Source organism: Prunus persica, chromosome G1, assembly GCF_000346465.2.
Source record: "Prunus persica cultivar Lovell chromosome G1, Prunus_persica_NCBIv2, whole genome shotgun sequence".
NCBI classification, from domain to species: Eukaryota; Viridiplantae; Streptophyta; class Magnoliopsida; order Rosales; family Rosaceae; genus Prunus; species Prunus persica.
Genome location: NC_034009.1, coordinates 12,526,621 through 12,545,466, shown reverse-complemented (window position 1 = coordinate 12,545,466; position 18,846 = coordinate 12,526,621). Strand labels below are relative to the sequence as shown.

Below are 18,846 nucleotides of genomic sequence, written 5' to 3'. Positions count from 1 at the left end.
ACTAATGACAGACGTTGAATTTGGAAAAATCTCCAAATAGTTTTAATGGATATAGGAATTAATTTAGAAACTTATTTGAAATTAAATATTAAATTCAACATTAACGTATTAGTAATCTTTTTATGAATTATATGACTAGTAATCTATTTTATTGTAGTTTTTACGAATAATAGTGTACATTCTAATTATGTTGAAAAATAATTTGATAATCTATTTATTATTTTTTGTAGAATTTTTTTTAAATGAACCTATTTCTTTCTCTAAATAATGTACCTATTTTTTTCTCTAAATAATGTACATTGTTTTTTTCTCTAAATAAAGCACCTATTACTTGTTTTATGAAAAATAATTTGATCATCTTTTTATTGTTAGTTTTATGAAAAACAATTTTTTTTTAATAAATGAACCTTATTTTTTTCTCTAAATAATGTACCTATTTCTCTAATAATGTATACCTAGTAAAACAATTTACCTTGTATAATGAACTTATTTTTTTCTTCTAAATAATGTACCTATTTTTAATTTATAAAAAAAATGTGCATAAATTCAATTATACAATGTACCGATTTTTTATAAATTATTGTGAACCTATTTTTAATTTATGAAAAATGCACGGAATCAATTAAAAAGTAACTAACTTAGTTTTTTTAAATATTTTTTTATACCTATATTTTTATAGGTATATATTTATATTTATATTTTTCATATGTACATTATTGGATATGTAATTTACAATTTTTTTGTTTGTTTGTAATTTTAGGGGACGATATGTTAGAGGGAATGACAACCAAAAGAAATGGGGTGATTGATATGCTATTAATAGATTACAATTATGGCAGTCAATGAAATGCTTGGAATAAATTATAAATAAAATATGAAGTCTGATGGCAACGATGTTAAAACATAGGAATACTATGACATCTTATATCCTACTGGTCATTTAAGTTTGAAATTGGGTTTTACACATAGATTTATAGAATGATGGGTATATGTTTAGAAAATAGAAATTATAAGGACATATATTAGACAAGCCCTAAAAAGCCCATACAAAATGAGCACTTAAGAAGAAACAATATCAATATTATATAAAACAAAACAATCTTGACCCAAAAATACCAACAACAAAACAATTGAATATATATATACAGAGAGCTTCCATTGAGGGATCCCTCAAATAAGCTTATTTGAGGGACACCCCTTGTAGGCCTCACTCCGGATTGTATTTCACTAATCCAAACCGTCTATTTTGTAGATACTTATTCAAAGATCATCTCTACAAAAAATCACTTGAATCCGATATCATGTGACCACTCAATTGAGTTATTGAAATTTTAGTACTTTCTTAAAGTACCGTGTTCATTGATTTTGTAAGACACAATTGGATGTCGAAACGGTTTCCGATTTGTTTAATTTTTTTGTAAGGATGATCTATGAATGAATATCTAAAAAATAGATGGTTTGTATTATTGGGAAAAAAATTGTAGGATACCCTAAAGGGCGTTCCTCAATAGAAGAGGACTATATATATATATATATATATGGACCGCCGCGAAATAAATAAAAGCTTCATCAAGACCCAGGGATGAGTGTTCTTTGTATCAAAAAAGTTTACAGAGCAAATACAAGAAAACAACCTATAATAATCAAAGTCATATAACAATGTCGGAACCACCAACAAATTGGAATCTATTAGAAAAATTGAGTAAATCTCAAATATATTGATTGAAAATAAGATGAATAAACTGATAAATATAACGTCACCATGAATTGGCTTAAATAGAAAACAAAGAAACTCTAGAACCATAGGAGACCCTAGGTTCTAGAATATTCCTAAACTTAGCTAACAAGAAAATAATAAAAATCATATTAGTAAAATAATATCATAATAGATTTATTCTTCAAAATATAAAATAAAACATTAAATTAAATACTAATCTTGACAGAATCATAATTGCTTCAAACTTCTTTAATCAATTCGAAAATCTCGACGATATGCTTTCGTTCTTTTCGTAGTGCCATAATTGACATTTAGTTGGAATTTTCCTCTGTTGCACTATTTCCTTCCAACTTTGAGCCACTTTATTCTAATTAATTTTTCACACCACATATTTTGTCATGCATCAAACCCTTACACCTAAAATTAGAAATATGAGAAGCAAACATTGATATTTCATGGTCACCCTCATCAAAACCAGTACCACTGACATCCAAAAACACAAGCTCCCTACATCCCTGCAGTATTGTGATGAGATCGCACCGACGAATGATTGCCCTCCTCAAGCTTAAGTATTCAATATTAGGTACGAACTTGACAATCGACAATGCCTTATCTTTACATAATGAAGCACGAAAGACGTCTAACCTACGAAAGTTCTTGCAGTGAAGGCTGATCTGTGAAAGAATTTCAGTAATATCTATGTCGTTTCCCAAAGACAATGACTCCAAATGTTTCAACTTTTCAGTCAGTTCCATAATTATGCTTGATTCCCGTAACACGAAATTTCTAGGCAAAGTCAAAGCCTTGAGGCTAGGACACCTGCAAACAGCAGTTCATCATAAATATTGAATAGTATAAATTGAAGTAAATGCCAAAGAGAAAACAAAAATAAAAATACACATCCAGCAAAACAAACCATTGAAATGCCAATAATTAAAATAAAATAAAATAACTTACGTATTTGCGACTAATCTCAGTAGTCTGTTTGAACATTCAGGTAGGCTCAGAGAAGTAGCATTTCCACAGCTACGACTAACAACAAGCTTTACAAAACCAGTCATGGAGAAACGGTACTTACTCATTCGGTACTGACGTATGAATTTTCTATAAAAGGGAGTAGCGATCCAAAATTGATTTTTTGCAAAATAAGAAAACCGAGCAACCATAAAACCATCATGAAAGTCCGGTAATATGAGACATTGCCAGAATGAAGGATCGAGGCTTGCTTTGTACCATGACTTGCACACAAAAGGGACACCCAAAAGCAGCGACTCCATTCCAACTTTTCCCAACACAATCAACAAACAGTCCACGTCTAAGTCCTCCCATCTTCTTTGATCCATCTACAACAAATCAAAGCATAAATATTAGTCCAGCTATAAATATGATGAGGACATCTTTGTCAAATCCATTAGGGTTTACAAAAGAAAGAGATGGAGGAGGAAGTCATTTAATTTTGTCTTTAAATCAGGCAATTTGTTATTCTTGCGATTAGTTTATAACTTGTTCTCTAAGTTTTCCATATTTTAGTAAGATTTTTAAGTTTTTCAAATTTTAATAGGATTTCGAAGTTTCATATTTTATTTAGGTTAGAATTTATGTTTTAGCAAGGGAATTTTTATCCTATTGTCTCTAGGCTCTCATGTAATTCATTATGGAGTTGAGTTGTTGAGATATAAGAAAAGTTTATTTTCTAGAGATTGGAGACTAATTAGTTGAAGTGAAACCCCCCCCCTGAGGTGATTCCAAACCTATCCTTCTTGTTCTATTTTCTATTGTTTTCGCTTCCGCTAAAGTACCCAAATACTCAATTCACCTATATATCCTACATCAAAATATATCAACACAGAACTAGATACATACATAAGCAAAATGCAAAAAACACAAAGAAGTATTAAACATCAGTAGAAAAAACTAATTAATAATCTAAATTAAGAGAGAGCTGAGAAAAGAATCATTGCAAAACCACAGATAAAGCAATGAAATAAGAAGCGACTGCAAACCATATTGACTGCATATAAATAGAACACTTACCTTTTGGCTTGTCATAGAAGTTGTGGAAATATCAAGAACTTATACAAGAGCTCTTCTTCTCAATCTGATCTCTCTAATTCTGGATGGGGTGAATACTTTAGTGTAGGTCGCGTGATTTTGGTTAAGCAGGAGCTCTGGTATTTATATGCATATGTCTAGAAAGTCTTACCCATAAGGAAACTCTTTAGCTATCCTTATTACATTAATGAAACCCTAATCCACAAGAAAGTTCCCAATCCTTATATGATTAGGAGACCACATTGAGTGGTACAAAACAATACAGCGACAGCGCAACCATGCTAACCCTTTGTGGGAAATTCTTTTAATACATGCCTAATTAAACCCTAAAGTATACTGTATTCAAATGTAGGAGAAAAGCTATAATGGCTCTTGTGCCTCCCGATTGACTTCCATTAATGATACCGGTAATGTTCATAATAAATAATACCCATTCGTTTCTTCATAAGAAAATTAACAAATTAAAAAAATTACCGAATTGTTTTACCAAATTTGGACAAAAAATAATGTTCATGGCTTTATCAAATTGACAGAAAATAATATTTATATTAAGAAATATCAAAATAAAGTATATATAGCGGTAACCATTTCGGTAATTTCAAAAATCAAAATTCAGGAGATAACACATTCACTAATTAAAATTCAGTTAATTAGAGTTATATCCATCGTTCACCATTTCGTCGAGTCATCATCAAAAGCATAATCACAAGAGCCCTTAAAGCAGAAATTACCAATGTGAAATCTCCTAAGCATCCGGACTAAAACCTACACAATCACTGCCTTCCAGCAGCAGAAGCTTTTTCCAGCGCAGCAGTAACGCCATAAGATCATCTCGACCAATTTCCACCCTCCTAAAGATCAACTGTTTAATCTTAGGCAGGAAGTTAACGATTGCTATTCCCTCTCCAGTAAAAAAAACATCATTAGACACACATAAGCCACAAAAATCCTTGCAGTGAACGCTGATCTGTGAGAGGATTTCTTCGAAATCATCGCCGCTTTCCAACATTAACCACTCCAAATGTTTCCACTTACCAATCAGCTTTGGGATTACATGTGGTTTGTACCCATGAAATGCCAGAACCTTGAGATCACCACACCTGCAAACAAAATTTTACAATGACTAAGTCATATGGTGGATACATTTGAAAAGGAAAATTAACAAAATGGTCAAGCAGAAACTTACACATCCGAAACATATTTCAAGTCTGTTTCCGAAGCAGATGGAGGTAGGCTGAGAACAGTAGCTTGTCCTTTGCTACGACCGATGACAAACTTAATAAACGCCCTAGTCGAAAACTTCCACGCGTCAATTCGATATTCATTGACAAATCTTCCAAAAAAGGAGACGTTGGGAAATATGAGACGTTGCCAGCAACAAGGATCGAGGCTTGCTTTGTACCACGACTTGCATACAAAAGGCACATCAAAAAGCAGTGACTCCATACCAACTCTTCCAAAAATATTCGTCAAACAGTCAGTGTTGAACTCTTCCCATCTTCTTTGATCCATCTGAAACAAATGAAATTAAAATTTAAAAAAGATTCAAATATGTAGGGATTTCAAACGAAAATCAGAAAGAAAACTAATTATTCCAAAGAAACGGAGCCGAAATTACCTCAGCAATTCTTTTCCTCTTTGGCTTACGGCTCTCTCCCTGATTCTCTTTTTCCCCAAACACTCCAATTTCATATATTTTCAAACCCTAGATTGAGACTCCAGAAATCCGGGGTAGGGTTTATGTATTGTTTGGACTTTGGTTGGTTGTTGTTGGGCCATTAGTCTTTTTTGTTGCTTTTGTTGGGCTCACCAATATTGTGAATGAAGGAACTCGACTAAAAACGGAACAGGCCTAGATTTCTCCAATTTAATCTTATTGAACTTACTTTGTGTATTGAGGGGATATTTAAGGGACACTATTGTAGAGCCTACTACACATTGTTTTTTGAGATATTTAGTGATATACCCATTTCTAGCACTAATATTATAAATAAACCCTACACAATTGAATTCCTATAAACAAACCCAAAAAAGACCCAAAAAATGATAGCTGGCCTTATTGAATTTAATATTGATTATTAAATTACTTTGATGCCCTATTGAGTGCTTTGGGTATTTTTATGAGATTTTGGGGTTGGACTTGTTTTAAGAAATTGATGGCAGTTTTGTAATTTATAAGAAGTTAAAAGCTTTTTTGTTATGTTGTAAATGGGCTTTGGGTGTGTTTCTAAAGTCCATTTTATATAGGATATTTTTATAATTTGGGCCCTCATATTGGGTATAATAGTGAATCTCCCTTGTTTTTTAATGGTTCGAACTGTCTAATTTTTAGATATCTTTCAAAGATCATATCTGCAAAAAATCAGTTGAATTCGAAATTCCATTTGACCACTTAATTCGATTATTGTTATTTTAGTCTTTTCTTAAAGCATCATGTTCATCTATTTTGTTGCTATCAATTAGATGCCTTAATGATTTTCAATTTTTATGTTTTTTTTTTTGGTAAGGATGATCTATGAATGAAAACGTAAAAAATAGACGGTTTGGATTGTTGAAAAAAAAAAATCGTACAGTATCTTAAATGGTGTCCCTCAAATAAATTTATCTGAGGGATCCCTTAATAGAAGTGCTCAATTCTCATTCTGCAAAAAAGAAAAAAACAAAAAACTTCCTTATTGTACCAAAAAAAAAACCTACCTTATGGCTATTGTATTTTAATTTGACATATCGGGTGGAATGTAAAACTCTATTATAGGTTAAATTTCCACATAAGTCATCAAATTCAAATTTAATGTTTGCTATTTGACTGGAGATATTCTAAGAATTGAATTATGAAGTAGAAATGAGATGGAAAAAAAAACAAAGATAAGACAATTCCAAAACATCAAAACGCAGGTAGATGGTATTACAAGCACATGCACTAATACATCGGACTTCTTTCATATTCATATGGAGGAGCCTCTTTCATGTCTAACACACAAAGGAACTAAGGAGAGAACATGTTATGTTAAATATATATAATATACAAAAATTACATTGATCCTAACCATTGCAGATGCTCTTAACGAAACTAAAGAGAGCTTATTTAAGTGTATCAGAAAGTGATATACACATGACCTATAAATAAATAGTTTACTGTCACTCATTTCTGGTAATTCAATTTTTTTCAGCCACCCATGTATCTTTATTACTTGTTTCAAGTTTTTATTTGTTGTCCTCTCCTTTGGTTGATCTCAATCCTTTTTCTTGATTTTGTTGCCATCGATGGCATATACCTCCTCAAACACACCTCTCCCTAATTTGATACAACACACCCACATTGTGGTTTCTCAAACCTCTCAAGACACCCATGCACCTCAACATCACTCCTCTAGTGTACCTCAAGCAACGGTTGCACAAAATAAAGGACGGTCCTTCTTGTCCTTATCCTCCTCAACGGTCAAGACCTAGAATGCTAGGGTTCTGTGCATATATTTTGGAAAATAAAATATCATGTCCGATGCAAATTCCTGGAAAGTAAAAGATGCAACCAAATGGGCAGCCCTATCGAATTACGTACGTCACACAATATTCAATGTAAGCTGAAGAAAAAACCTCTTGTATTCATGATTTCATGTATGTATTTGATACAGTATGTTCAGTGTATATGTGACACACACACATATATATCTCTCACACACACATTTACTAATGTTCAGTATATGCTCCATTTGTTTATATATTTATCCTAGAGTTAGGGCAAAAGGATATATATATATATATATATATATATATATATATATAGGAAGTCTGTATTATCTCAGACATGAAAAGTATATGCAAACACACAAAGGAAAATATACGGCAGACAATGGAAGTGATAGAATTTACATAAGAAGGGAAATATTGTTTTATAGAAAGGGTTTAAGAGAAAGCAAGCTTTTGACTAGGGTTGTCCTTGAGATTTTGAGGGCCCTGTGTGAAATTGGGGCCTCACATAATCTAATACGAAAATACTATAAATAAAAATTTGCCATAACTTAATGTCATAAATAATTTTTTTATAACTAAAAGTCACCATCAATCAGTATGTAATGACAACCAAAAATCAAATTCATAAAAATTTAAGAGATATTTAGTCATATACCCATTCTTAGCACAAAAACTATAAATAAACCCTGCACCATTTAATTTTTATAAACATACCCAAAAAAAACCTAAAAAATGACAGCTAGACCTATTGAATTTAATTTTGATTATTAAATTACTTTGATGTCCTATTGAGTGTTTTGAGCTTTTTTATGAGGTTTTGGGGTTGGGTTTGTTTTAGGAAATCAATAGCAGTTTTGTAATTTAAAAGCTTTTTTTGTTATGTTGTAAATAGGCTTTGGGTGTGTTTCTAAAGTCCATTTCATATACGATTTTTTTTTATTTTAAAAATAATTTGGGCTCCTATATTGGGTATAATAGTGAATCTCCCAAAATTTAAATGTTTCCATTTGATAAAGTTAAATGTTTGGTACAAAAATAAGGTACCTCCAATAAGTACTTTTTTTGGAGGAGAAATTTTTTTATTTTTTATTTTATTATTTTAAGAACGATTAGGTGAAAAGTAGAAAGTGTTTGGGGGATATATATATATAATCCTTTTGTGGTTAGCTTAGCTTCAATGTTTCCTTTTTTTTTTAAAAGGCTTTCTCTCTGTGTGTGTGTGTTTTTTAATAATTATGTAAAGTTTGTTGTTATAAAAACAATATAAAAAAAAGCAAATAGATTGGCTTCAATGAGAATTGAACTCTAACGTTTCTTTTAAGTGGACATGAGCTGAAATCAACTCCACCAAACACGCTCTTGTACAAATATTTAGCACGTTATGCTATATATACAAATAAGATAATATTAATATATATAAAGAAATTTTTTTTGGGGCCCCTGTATGGTGGCACCATTTACACCACCCCAGGGCCGCCCCTGGCTTTGACTAGAAAAAAGAAAAAAAAAGGAGAGAGAGACAAAGCAAGCGTTTCTGGTCATTTTGTTGGCATTACAAATCTTTAATAGAAAAGGAAATTTGAAGAGACATGGGATATGTCTTATATATTCATTCTCTGTGTAATGGAGAAGAACATTTTTTTTATACAAAAACGTATTATGCATCTCCTTAAAAGAAAAACAAAAACGGTATTCATATATGTTTGATATTTCGACAAAAAAACAAAAGTGTTATATAACTAAGAGAAAATTGTAGAGAGAATTGGAAAGTAGAGAAAGACAATAGAATTTGTGACAATCAACTTGTATATCTTATCCTAGTAAGACCTCTTATTTATAGGCTTAGAGTGATAAAAAGACATTAACAACTCATAAATTATAAGCTCATAACTATAGTATTTAGTGTATAGGTTACATAGAATTAGAAAGGGTGAATGCTAAGAGGTATGGTGGTCATCCACCAACTCATGCATTTACAACAAGAAGTTTGATATTTGTTTTTTCTGGTATTTGAGAAACCATGACAAAACCTACGCAGCACAGTCTGCCATTAGCCTGCAGCACTGCTGACTGAATTAATAGTCAAACAATATGGGTAGAATATTTTTAGATTGTATTTCATTCTCCAAAAGGAGGTATTTATAATACAAGGATGTAACCCTAGCAAGTTCAAACTAGGAAACAAGATAAAATCATAATTACACAATATTTGTATAAAATGAAAGAAATAGTGTCCTAATATACAAGAAAATAAATATCCTAATTAGTCTAGGATCTCGCTAACACTCCCCCTCAAGTTGGAGCAAAGATGTCATGCATGCCCAACTTGTCAAGCGAGTTGAGGAAGACCGTAGTAGATACAGCTTCTGTAAGAACATTTACCAATTGATTCTTTGATGATACAAAACGGAAAAGAAATAATTCTAGCATCCAACTTTTCTTTAACAAAATGTCGATCAACCTCCAGGTGCTTTGTACGATCATGCTGCACAGGGTTATGTGCAATTGCAATTGCATTTTTGTTATCACAATACAAATTCTTGGGTTTTTGGGGTCCAAACGCAAGATCTCTCAACAACCTTCTCAACCATGGTAACTCACACACTCCTTGAGCCATCCCACGGTACTCCGCCTCAGCATTAGACCTAAACACACCAAGTAACAAGATTACCACCAATAAATGTGAAATACCCAGACGTAGAACGTCTATCCGTAACTGAACTAGCCCAATCAGCATTTGTATACCCTCCCACATCTATATGACCATACTTGCAAAACATTAATTTCTTGCCAGGAGTTACTTTCAGATACCTCAAAATGCGCACCACAATACCCATATGATCTTCACTAGGAGAATGCATAAACTGACTCAATACACTCATTGCATATGCAATATCAGGACGTGTATGAGCTAAATAAATAAATTTTACCACAAGTCGTTGATAACGCTCTTTATCTGTAGGAACTTGATCAGGATACAACCCCAACTTATGATTATGTTCACTAGGGGTATCAATTGGTTTACAATTCAACATTTTAGTCTCTGCAAGTAAATCAAAAATATACTTTCTTTTGGACAGAAAGATACCACATTTAAACCTAGCAACTTAAATCCCAAGAAAGTACTTTAATCACTAATACATGTCACATAATGGCTAACGAGATATTTAGATTTGACATGTATATCAGGAGAATATTGTACTTTGAGTTTCTCATGAGTAGTTCGTGTGGGTAATTGATACGTAGACATAGCCAGATCATCATAAATCACCTCACTAGGCTCATTATCACGATTTGAATGGAGTAATGATGAGGTAGAAGAGGGTCTTGTATCAAACTCGTCTTCGCAAGAATCACAAGGAGCAGGATCAATTGTCCTAGGCGACAGTCACACTACTCAAGAAGACCGGTCGTTTTGTCACAAATAGCAGAATTCTCAATTTTAGAGCCAGCCGACTAGTCGATTTGAAGCCTTGAGCATCATCTTTAGGGTCAGAGCCAGGCGACTGGTCGTTTTGAAGTCGAGACCAACATTTGTACTATCTTCACCTACAACATTAAGTCCAAGATCCTTTAATCTGAGACTCTTCAATTCACTCCCTCTCTCCCCTTAAATTGGAGATGAGGGAGAAATATAATACGACACTTCTTCATGGAAGGTTACATCCAAAGTAACATGCACCTTCTGAGTAGGAGGGTGATAGCGTTTATAACCTTTATGAGTAGTAGAATAGCCAATGAAAACACAATGTAGAGCATATGGATAAAGTTTACTCCGTTGATAGAATTATACATGAACATAGGCAACACATCCAAACACCTTCGTAGACAACTTAGAGACAGAAACCAGAGAAGTATGGGCACACAACACATCAAGCGGAGTCTTGAAATCAAGAACCTGACTAGGAGTACGGTTAATCAAATAGGCCGTGGCCAAAACACCATGGCCCCAAAGGTGATGGGGAACAGACATGTCCAACATAAGGGAGCAGCAACTTCAAGTAACTGATGATTCTTACGTTTAGACACACCATTCTGCTGAAGAATGAATGAAGTGGTAGTTTGGTGAATAATGCCTTGATCACGGAAGAAACGGGTCAAGGTAGTATTCACATATTTACCTCTGTTATCAGTCTGAAACACTTTGACTCGAACATGAAACTAAGTAGACAACATGACACAAAATTCAAGAAGAATAGAAGCAGTATCATGTAACAAACCGACGGAAACCATTAGAAGTCACATGAACAGGGCCTCATACATCTGGATGTACGAACTCAAAAGGCAATGTAGCTTTATTATTACTTAAGGGAAAAATAGTATGGTGGCTCCTGGTAATTACACAAGTCTCACATTTGAAGGTAGACTCATCACACGAACTAAATAACGAAGGAAACAAATGCTTAAGATAACCAAACGAAGGGGAGTAAGTAAATCATTTGCACTAGTAATATAGGGGTCACGAGGGGTACGAGACAACTCATCAAAATAGATTAATATAACAAGTCATATGATTAGAATCACCATTGTTAATTATCTAAGGATTAGAGCCCATACTTGGCATAGTCTCAGAAGCACACAAATTTGCAGACGGGGCTTGAAGATTAGCCCGTCTTGGGTCATAGTACAAGCGGCCTTGAGGCCATACATACGAGCTTTGTAGTCAGCAAACCAATCCAGGTAACCATGCTCTTTAAAACAACTTCTTAGAGTAATGATCCCCATTGCAATAATGACACTAACGAGAACCTTTAAATGGATGAGAATCATTGGAAGATGTGGGCTTGTTAGACGATAGGTGACTGATCGTTACGGGCAGGATCCACTTTTAGGTCCATCGCACCTCCTCCGAGCATAGCAAACTGACGAGTGTCTTCCCCCATGACCATGGTATAAGCTTCTGGATGAGGCGGGAACATGATTGAGAGCAAAGCAGTACCACCATGTTCAAATAAGGCACCAACTAGATTAGTCATCGAATTGAGAAGCCATGACTGCACTAAGCAATTATTTTTTTCCCATTCAACATAGGTAGCGGAGTCTGGAGACAGAGCAGGCTTCTTCCCATTGATCCAATATGCCATACGACGACCAGTAAACGTAAGGCATGCACCACAAGACCAAGAGGCCTAATTAGAGTCATTTAATTTTTTTAGAAGTAATAGGAGTAGAGTAATCACCGGAGGGACGTTTCTCATTCGTTTTAGAAGCACTAGAACGTGCCACAACTTTAAAAGCATCACCTATGATAGCAACGAAAAGACAACACGAAGCAGAGACGACAAACATGGCATAGACACGAGCACAAGAGAAAACCCTGAAACAAATTATGGCACATAGTAGAACACGAGTGGGTACAACACACATGTCACCAGAAAGTCGGCTTTGATACAAAGTTAAACAATATGGGTTGAATATTTTCAGGTTGTATTTTATTCTCTAAAATGAGGTATTTATAATACAAGGATGTGACCCAAGTAGGGTCAAACTAGGAAACAAGAGAAAATCTTAATTACACAATATTTGTACAAAAGGAAAGAAGTAGAGTCCTAATATACTAGGAAATAATTATCCTAATTAGTCTAGGATCCTGCTAACATTAATGTTACCTGATATAGTATTAACCGCCTTTTCTCCCCACACACAAACACATCCCTGGCCCTTACTTGATTTTAATGCAGAAGATGAGATCTTTGCTGCAACATTAGATAAAAACAAAGTTGCTGTCTCACCATGATTCCTATCATATTCCAAAAGCAACGGTAACTTTTCTCATTCTTATCCTCAGCAATTCGGCTTCGAGCATGCATGCCTCTCAGCTAGGTAAAACTCTTTACCCTATGTAAAAGTAAGCTCTTATGTTCATGATTTCTCATATTTTGTTTAGTCTTCCATTCTCTATGTTTTTCCTAGCTAGCTAGCTATTGTCTTCCTCTTTCCATTTTACTTATATTAGTTTCCCTCATCTTTCGAGTTTACTTCCACTCCTCTTTTGTTTCAGAAGCACTAGAACGTGCCACAACTTTAGAAGCATCACCCATGATAGCAGCGGAAACACAACACAAAGCAAAGACAACAAACACGACACAGGCACTGGCACAAAAGAAAATCCTAATTACATAATATTTGTACAAAAGGAAAGAAGCAGAGTCCTAATATATTAGGAAATAAATATCCTAATTAGTCTAAGATCTCGCCAACATTAATGTTACCTGATATAGTATTGACCACTTTTTCTTCCCACACAAACTTCTGGCTGCCTCTTGCTTGATTTTAATTCAGAGGATGAGATCTTTGCTGCAGCATTAGATAAAAATAAAGTTGTTGTCTCACCATGATTCTTATCATATTCCAAAAGTAACGGTAACTTTTCTCATTCTTATCCTCAGCAATTCGAATTCGAGCATGCATGCCTCTCATATAGGTAAAACTCTTTACCCTATATAAAAGTAAGCCCTCATGTTCATGATTTCTCATATTTTGTTTACTTTTCCTTCCTCTATATTTTTCCTAGCTAGCTAGCTACTGTCTTCTTCTTTCTATTTTGCTTATATTAGTTCCTTTCTCTTCCTAGTCTACTTCCACTCCTCCTTCATTTCAAAAGCACTAGAATGTGCCACAACTTTGGAAGCATAACCCATGATAGCAGCGGAAACACAACACGAAACAGATATGCCAAATACGACACAAACACAAACACAAAAGAAAACCGAAAAAGAAATTAGGGCACACAGTAGAACACGAGTGGGAACATAAAAGTTACCAGAAAGTCAGCTCTGATACCAAGCTAAAGAATATGGGTAAAATATTTTTAGATTGTATTTCATTATCCTAAAAGAGGTATTTATAATACAACGATGCAACCCCAGTAGGATCAAACTAGGAAACAAGAGAAAATCATAATTACACAATATTTGTACAAAAGGAAAGAAATAAAGTCCTTATATACTAGGAAATAAATATCCTAATTAGTCTAGGATCTCACTAACATTAATATTACCTAATATGGTATTGACTATTTTTTCTCTCCACACAAAAATGCATGCCTACCCCTTGCTTGATTTTAATGCAGATGATGAGATCTTTGCTGCAATACTAGGTAAAAACAAAGCTGCTGTCTCACTATGATTCCTATTATATTCAAAAAACAACAGTAACTTTTCTCATTTTTATTTTCACCAATTCGAATTCGAGCATGCAATATTTACCCTCAGCCTCTCAGCTAGGTAAAACTTTTTACCCTACATAAAAGTAAGCCCTCCAGTTGATGATTTCTCATATTTTGTTTACTCTACCTTCCTCTATGTTTTTCCTAGCTAGTTAGCTACTTTATTCCTCTTTCTATTTTGCTTATATTAGTTTCCCTCATCTTCCTAGTCTACTTACACTCCTCCATCCTCACCATGACGACAAGACTAAACAATTAGTCATCATCATGCTAGCCCTATTTTTGGTACATTTCTTTGTTTCCTATAATATTGCGAAGAGTCTTGGTGATGTTTAAGTCAGGCGTGCATTAATGGTGGGTGTTACTTTATGGTTGTGGGTTGCATAGTGAAGGCTTCTACTTATTTCATATCATCTTCTATACGTTTCTACATCTTCGGTAGTTCTATTATGCTTATGGACATCTTATTGGCTTAGATTGCTTGTCATACTTCCATATTCCATTTGGCTTTCAACGTGACTGATCTGTAATATTCCCAGTTTCATCATGCTAGTGGCTGCTAGGTTATGGTTCATACGCATATCCAATGCTGTGTAGGCCAAACTCATGAGAGGAAACTAGGTATGTATTTTCTGTTAGCGAGATCCTAGTTTAATTAGGAGATTTAGTTCCTAGGTTGTTTCCTTTTGTACAGATATTGTGTAATTAGGATTTTATCTTGTTTCCTAGTTTGATACTATTAGAATTACATCCTTGTATTATAAATACGTCCTTTTGGAGAATGAAATAAAACCTGAAAAAATATTCTACCAATATTGTTTGACTTGGCATCAGAGCCAAATTTTCTGGTGATCTATATGTTGTGTCTACCCGTGTTCTAGCTCCATATTGTTTTCTACTTGTGCCACGTGTGCCTCTTGGGGTTGTATGTTGTGTTATAGTGTTCATGCCTCTATTATGTTTGTACGATTCCTATCTTTGTGCATTTAATGTATTTGTACCTCTGTTGTGTTCCATTGTATACTATGTCGTGATTTGTTGAGTTTCTACTACAATCATGGGTGATAACCCTATTGTTGGTGCTGTTGTTGCTTCTATAAATTTTTGTGTTTCTGACTCTACTCCTGGTACTGGCTCCAATACTTGGATAATTAACACTAGTGCTTCTGATCATATGACTTATGATGCTAAATTTTTTGATGAGTTGTCTAGTAACGCCCGTGATCCATACATAACTAGTGCTAATTGCTTGCCCTCTCCAATTATTGGCGACGGCACAATCTCTCTCACTCCTACTCTGTCTTTGTCTCGTGTGTTATTAGTTCCCAATATCCATTGTAATTTGTTATCTGTTGGTCGATTGCTTGATACACTTAATGCTTCTATTACTTTATGTCCTACACATTGCTCTTTTCAGGATCTCAAGACTCACGGAACAATTGGGCATGGTAAACGAATAGGGGTTTATATTATTTGACATTACCTTCTGCACTAGTTCATGATCGTGTCATTAATATTGTTTAAAGTTGCAATGTCAAAGACAAATAGCAAATTTGGTTATGGCATCGTCACTTGGGACACCCGTCATTTGGCTACCTTAAGCGTCTGTTACCATATTTATTCCGCTCTTGTGATAAGTTCAGTTTTAAGTGTGAGACATGTATTTTGGCTAAGAGCCATTGCACTGTGTTTCCTTTGAGTGACAGTAATGTTGCAAAGCCTTTTGATTTAGTGCATTCTGATGTGTGGGGTCCGGCTTGCATTAGTTCGAACTGATTTCACTGGTTCGTCACATTTATTGATGATTGTACTCGACTCACTTGGGTTTTCTTGTTGTAAAATAAACATGATGTTGCTTTTATCCTTCTAGAGTTTTGTACTATGAGATCTACTCAGTTTCATGCTCGGGTCAAAGTATTCCGGACTGATAACAGAGGTGAATATGTGAATAATACTTTGGAGTCTTTTTTCCGTACTCAAGATATTATTCACCAAACAACAATCCCCTTTACCCCTCAACAAAATGGTGTCTCTGAAAGAAAGAACCAACAATTGCTTGAAGTTGCCAGCTCATTCATATTGGATATGTCTGTTCCTCATCATCTTTGGGGGCAAGCTGTTCTTTCTGCTGCCTATTTGATTAATCATACTCCTAACTGGGTTCTTGATTTTAAGACTTCGCATGATGTGTTTGGTGACCATATTTCCCTTGTCTCTAAGTTGCTTTCTAAAGGTTTTGGGTGTGTTACCTATGTTCATGTCTACTCTCATCAACAAAGCAAATTTGATCCTTGTGCTCTGCGATGTATCTTTATTGGTTACTCTTCTACTCAGAAGGGTTATAAGTGCTATCATCCACCCACTCAGAATATGCATGTTACTTTGGACGTGAATTTTCTTGAAGAAGTGCCCTATTATGTCTCTCTCTCATCTCCAATTCAGGGAGAGAGGGGAAGTGAATTAGAGATACTTGAATTGGAGAATGATGTGTTTGAAGATACTGCTCTTGAGAAGGAAAAGGCCGGTCGCAGTGAAGCAAGCGATCGGTCGCCTATATATGAAAATGAAACATGTGGTCTCTGTGAAGAAACGATCGGTTGCCCTTTGGAACTCGACTGGTCGGCCATATCTGGGGATGAAGCAGGTGCTCTCGGTGTCGAAACGACCGGTCACATTGAAGCAAGCGACCAGTTGCCTGTATCAGAAAATAGTGATAGTGATTCTTGTATGGTAGTTTCTAATGATCTATCTGTGTCAACTTATTAGTTACCCCTATGAACAACTCATGGGAAACCTAAATTACAATATGCTCATGATATACATGCCAATGTTAAATCTCCCATTAGCCATTATGTGTCAACTCATCATTTGTCTAAGTCATATGCATCATATTTGTGTCAATTATCTAGTGTATGTGTGCCAACTAAGCTGCAGGATGCTTTATCTAACTCCAAATGGATGGATGCCATGAATGTTGAAATGAATGCCTTGAACAAGAATAAAACAAAGGATTTAGTTCCTTTACTAGGAGGGAAGAAAGCTATTGGATGTAGATGGGTGTTTACTTTGAAGCATAAGGCTCATGGTTCCATTGACCATTATAAGGCTAGATTGGTAGCAAAGCGTTATACTCAAACCTATGGAGTGCATTATTTGGAGACCTTTGCTCCAATGACAAAGCTCAATAATGTGCATGTACTATTGGCCCTGGTTGCTAACCATGGCTGGTCCTTCTTGCAATGTGATGTCACAAATGCATTTTTACATGGTGACCTCAAGGAGGAGATTTACATAGATCTTACTCATGGTATTCCTGTAATCTCTAAGGAGGGTGTTGTGTGTAAGCTGAGGAAGTCATTATATGGATTGAAGCAGTCTCCAAGAGCATGGTTTGGGAGATTTGCAGCATCTATGAAGAAATTTTGGTATGTGTAGAGTAACTCAGACCATACTTTATTTTGAAAGCATCATAAAGGTAATTGACAGCTTTATAAGTATCAGGCTTCCAAGTTTGAGATGGAGTCATTGGGTGATTTAAAGTACTTTCTTGGGATTGAAGTTGCCAAATCTAAACATGATATCTTTCTGTCTCAAAGAAAGTATATTTTGGATTTACTTGTTGAGGCTGAAATGTTGAATTGTAAACTAATTGATACCCCTAATGAATAGAATCATAAGTTGGGGTTGTATCCTGATCAAATCCTTACAAATAAAGAGTGTTATCAACAACTTGTGGGGAAATTGATTTATTTAGCTCATACACATCCTGATATTGCATATGCAGTGAGTGTAATGAGTTAGTTTAGCTCATACACATCTGGGTATTTCACATTTGTTGGTGGTAATCTTGTTACTTGGATGAGTAAAAAGCAAAAAAATAGTGTCTAGGCCTAGTGCTGAGAGTACTGTGGGATGGCTCAAGGTGTGTGCAAGTTACTGTGGTTGAGAAGATTGCTGAGAGATCTTGAGTTCGGACCCCAAAAACCCATGGATTTGTATTGTGATAATAAAACTGCAATTGCGCATAATCGTGTGCAACATGATCGTACAAAGCACGTGGAGGTTGATCAACATTTTGTTAAAGAGAAGTTGGATGCTGGAATTATATATGTTCCTTTTATATCATCCGAGTATCAACTTGCAGATGTTCTTACGAAAACTGTGTCTACTACGGTCTTTCTCAACTCACTTGACAAGTTAGGCATGCGTGACATCTTTGCTCCAACTTGAAGGGGAATGTTAGCGAGATCCTAGTTTAATTAGGAGATTTATTTCCTAGTTTATTATGACTATATTTCTTTCTTTTTGTACATATATTGTGTAATTCGGATTTTATCTTATTTCCTAGTTTGACCTATTGGGGTTACATCCTTGTATTATAAATATTTTTTTTTGGAGAATAAAATAAAATTTGAAAATATTCTACACATATTGTTTT

At 34.6% G+C, this 18,846-nt stretch overlaps 2 protein-coding genes across 2 annotated transcripts; both read right to left on the bottom strand.

The window, feature by feature from the left end:
• LOC18793537 (F-box/LRR-repeat protein At3g48880) lies at positions 1,961-3,961 on the bottom strand. Its single transcript, XM_007226709.2, has 3 exons — positions 3,752-3,961; positions 2,675-3,060; positions 1,961-2,536 (listed from the first exon to the last, which is right to left on the bottom strand). The coding sequence occupies exons 1-3, from the start codon at positions 3,764-3,766 to the stop codon at positions 2,089-2,091; spliced, it is 849 nt and encodes a 282-aa protein (XP_007226771.2). The 5' UTR covers positions 3,767-3,961; the 3' UTR covers positions 1,961-2,088.
• LOC18793653 (F-box/LRR-repeat protein At3g48880) lies at positions 4,391-5,451 on the bottom strand. The gene is made up of 3 exons (XM_007227133.2): positions 5,388-5,451; positions 4,956-5,281; positions 4,391-4,869 (listed from the first exon to the last, which is right to left on the bottom strand). The coding sequence occupies exons 2-3, from the start codon at positions 5,279-5,281 to the stop codon at positions 4,515-4,517; spliced, it is 681 nt and encodes a 226-aa protein (XP_007227195.2). The 5' UTR covers positions 5,388-5,451; the 3' UTR covers positions 4,391-4,514.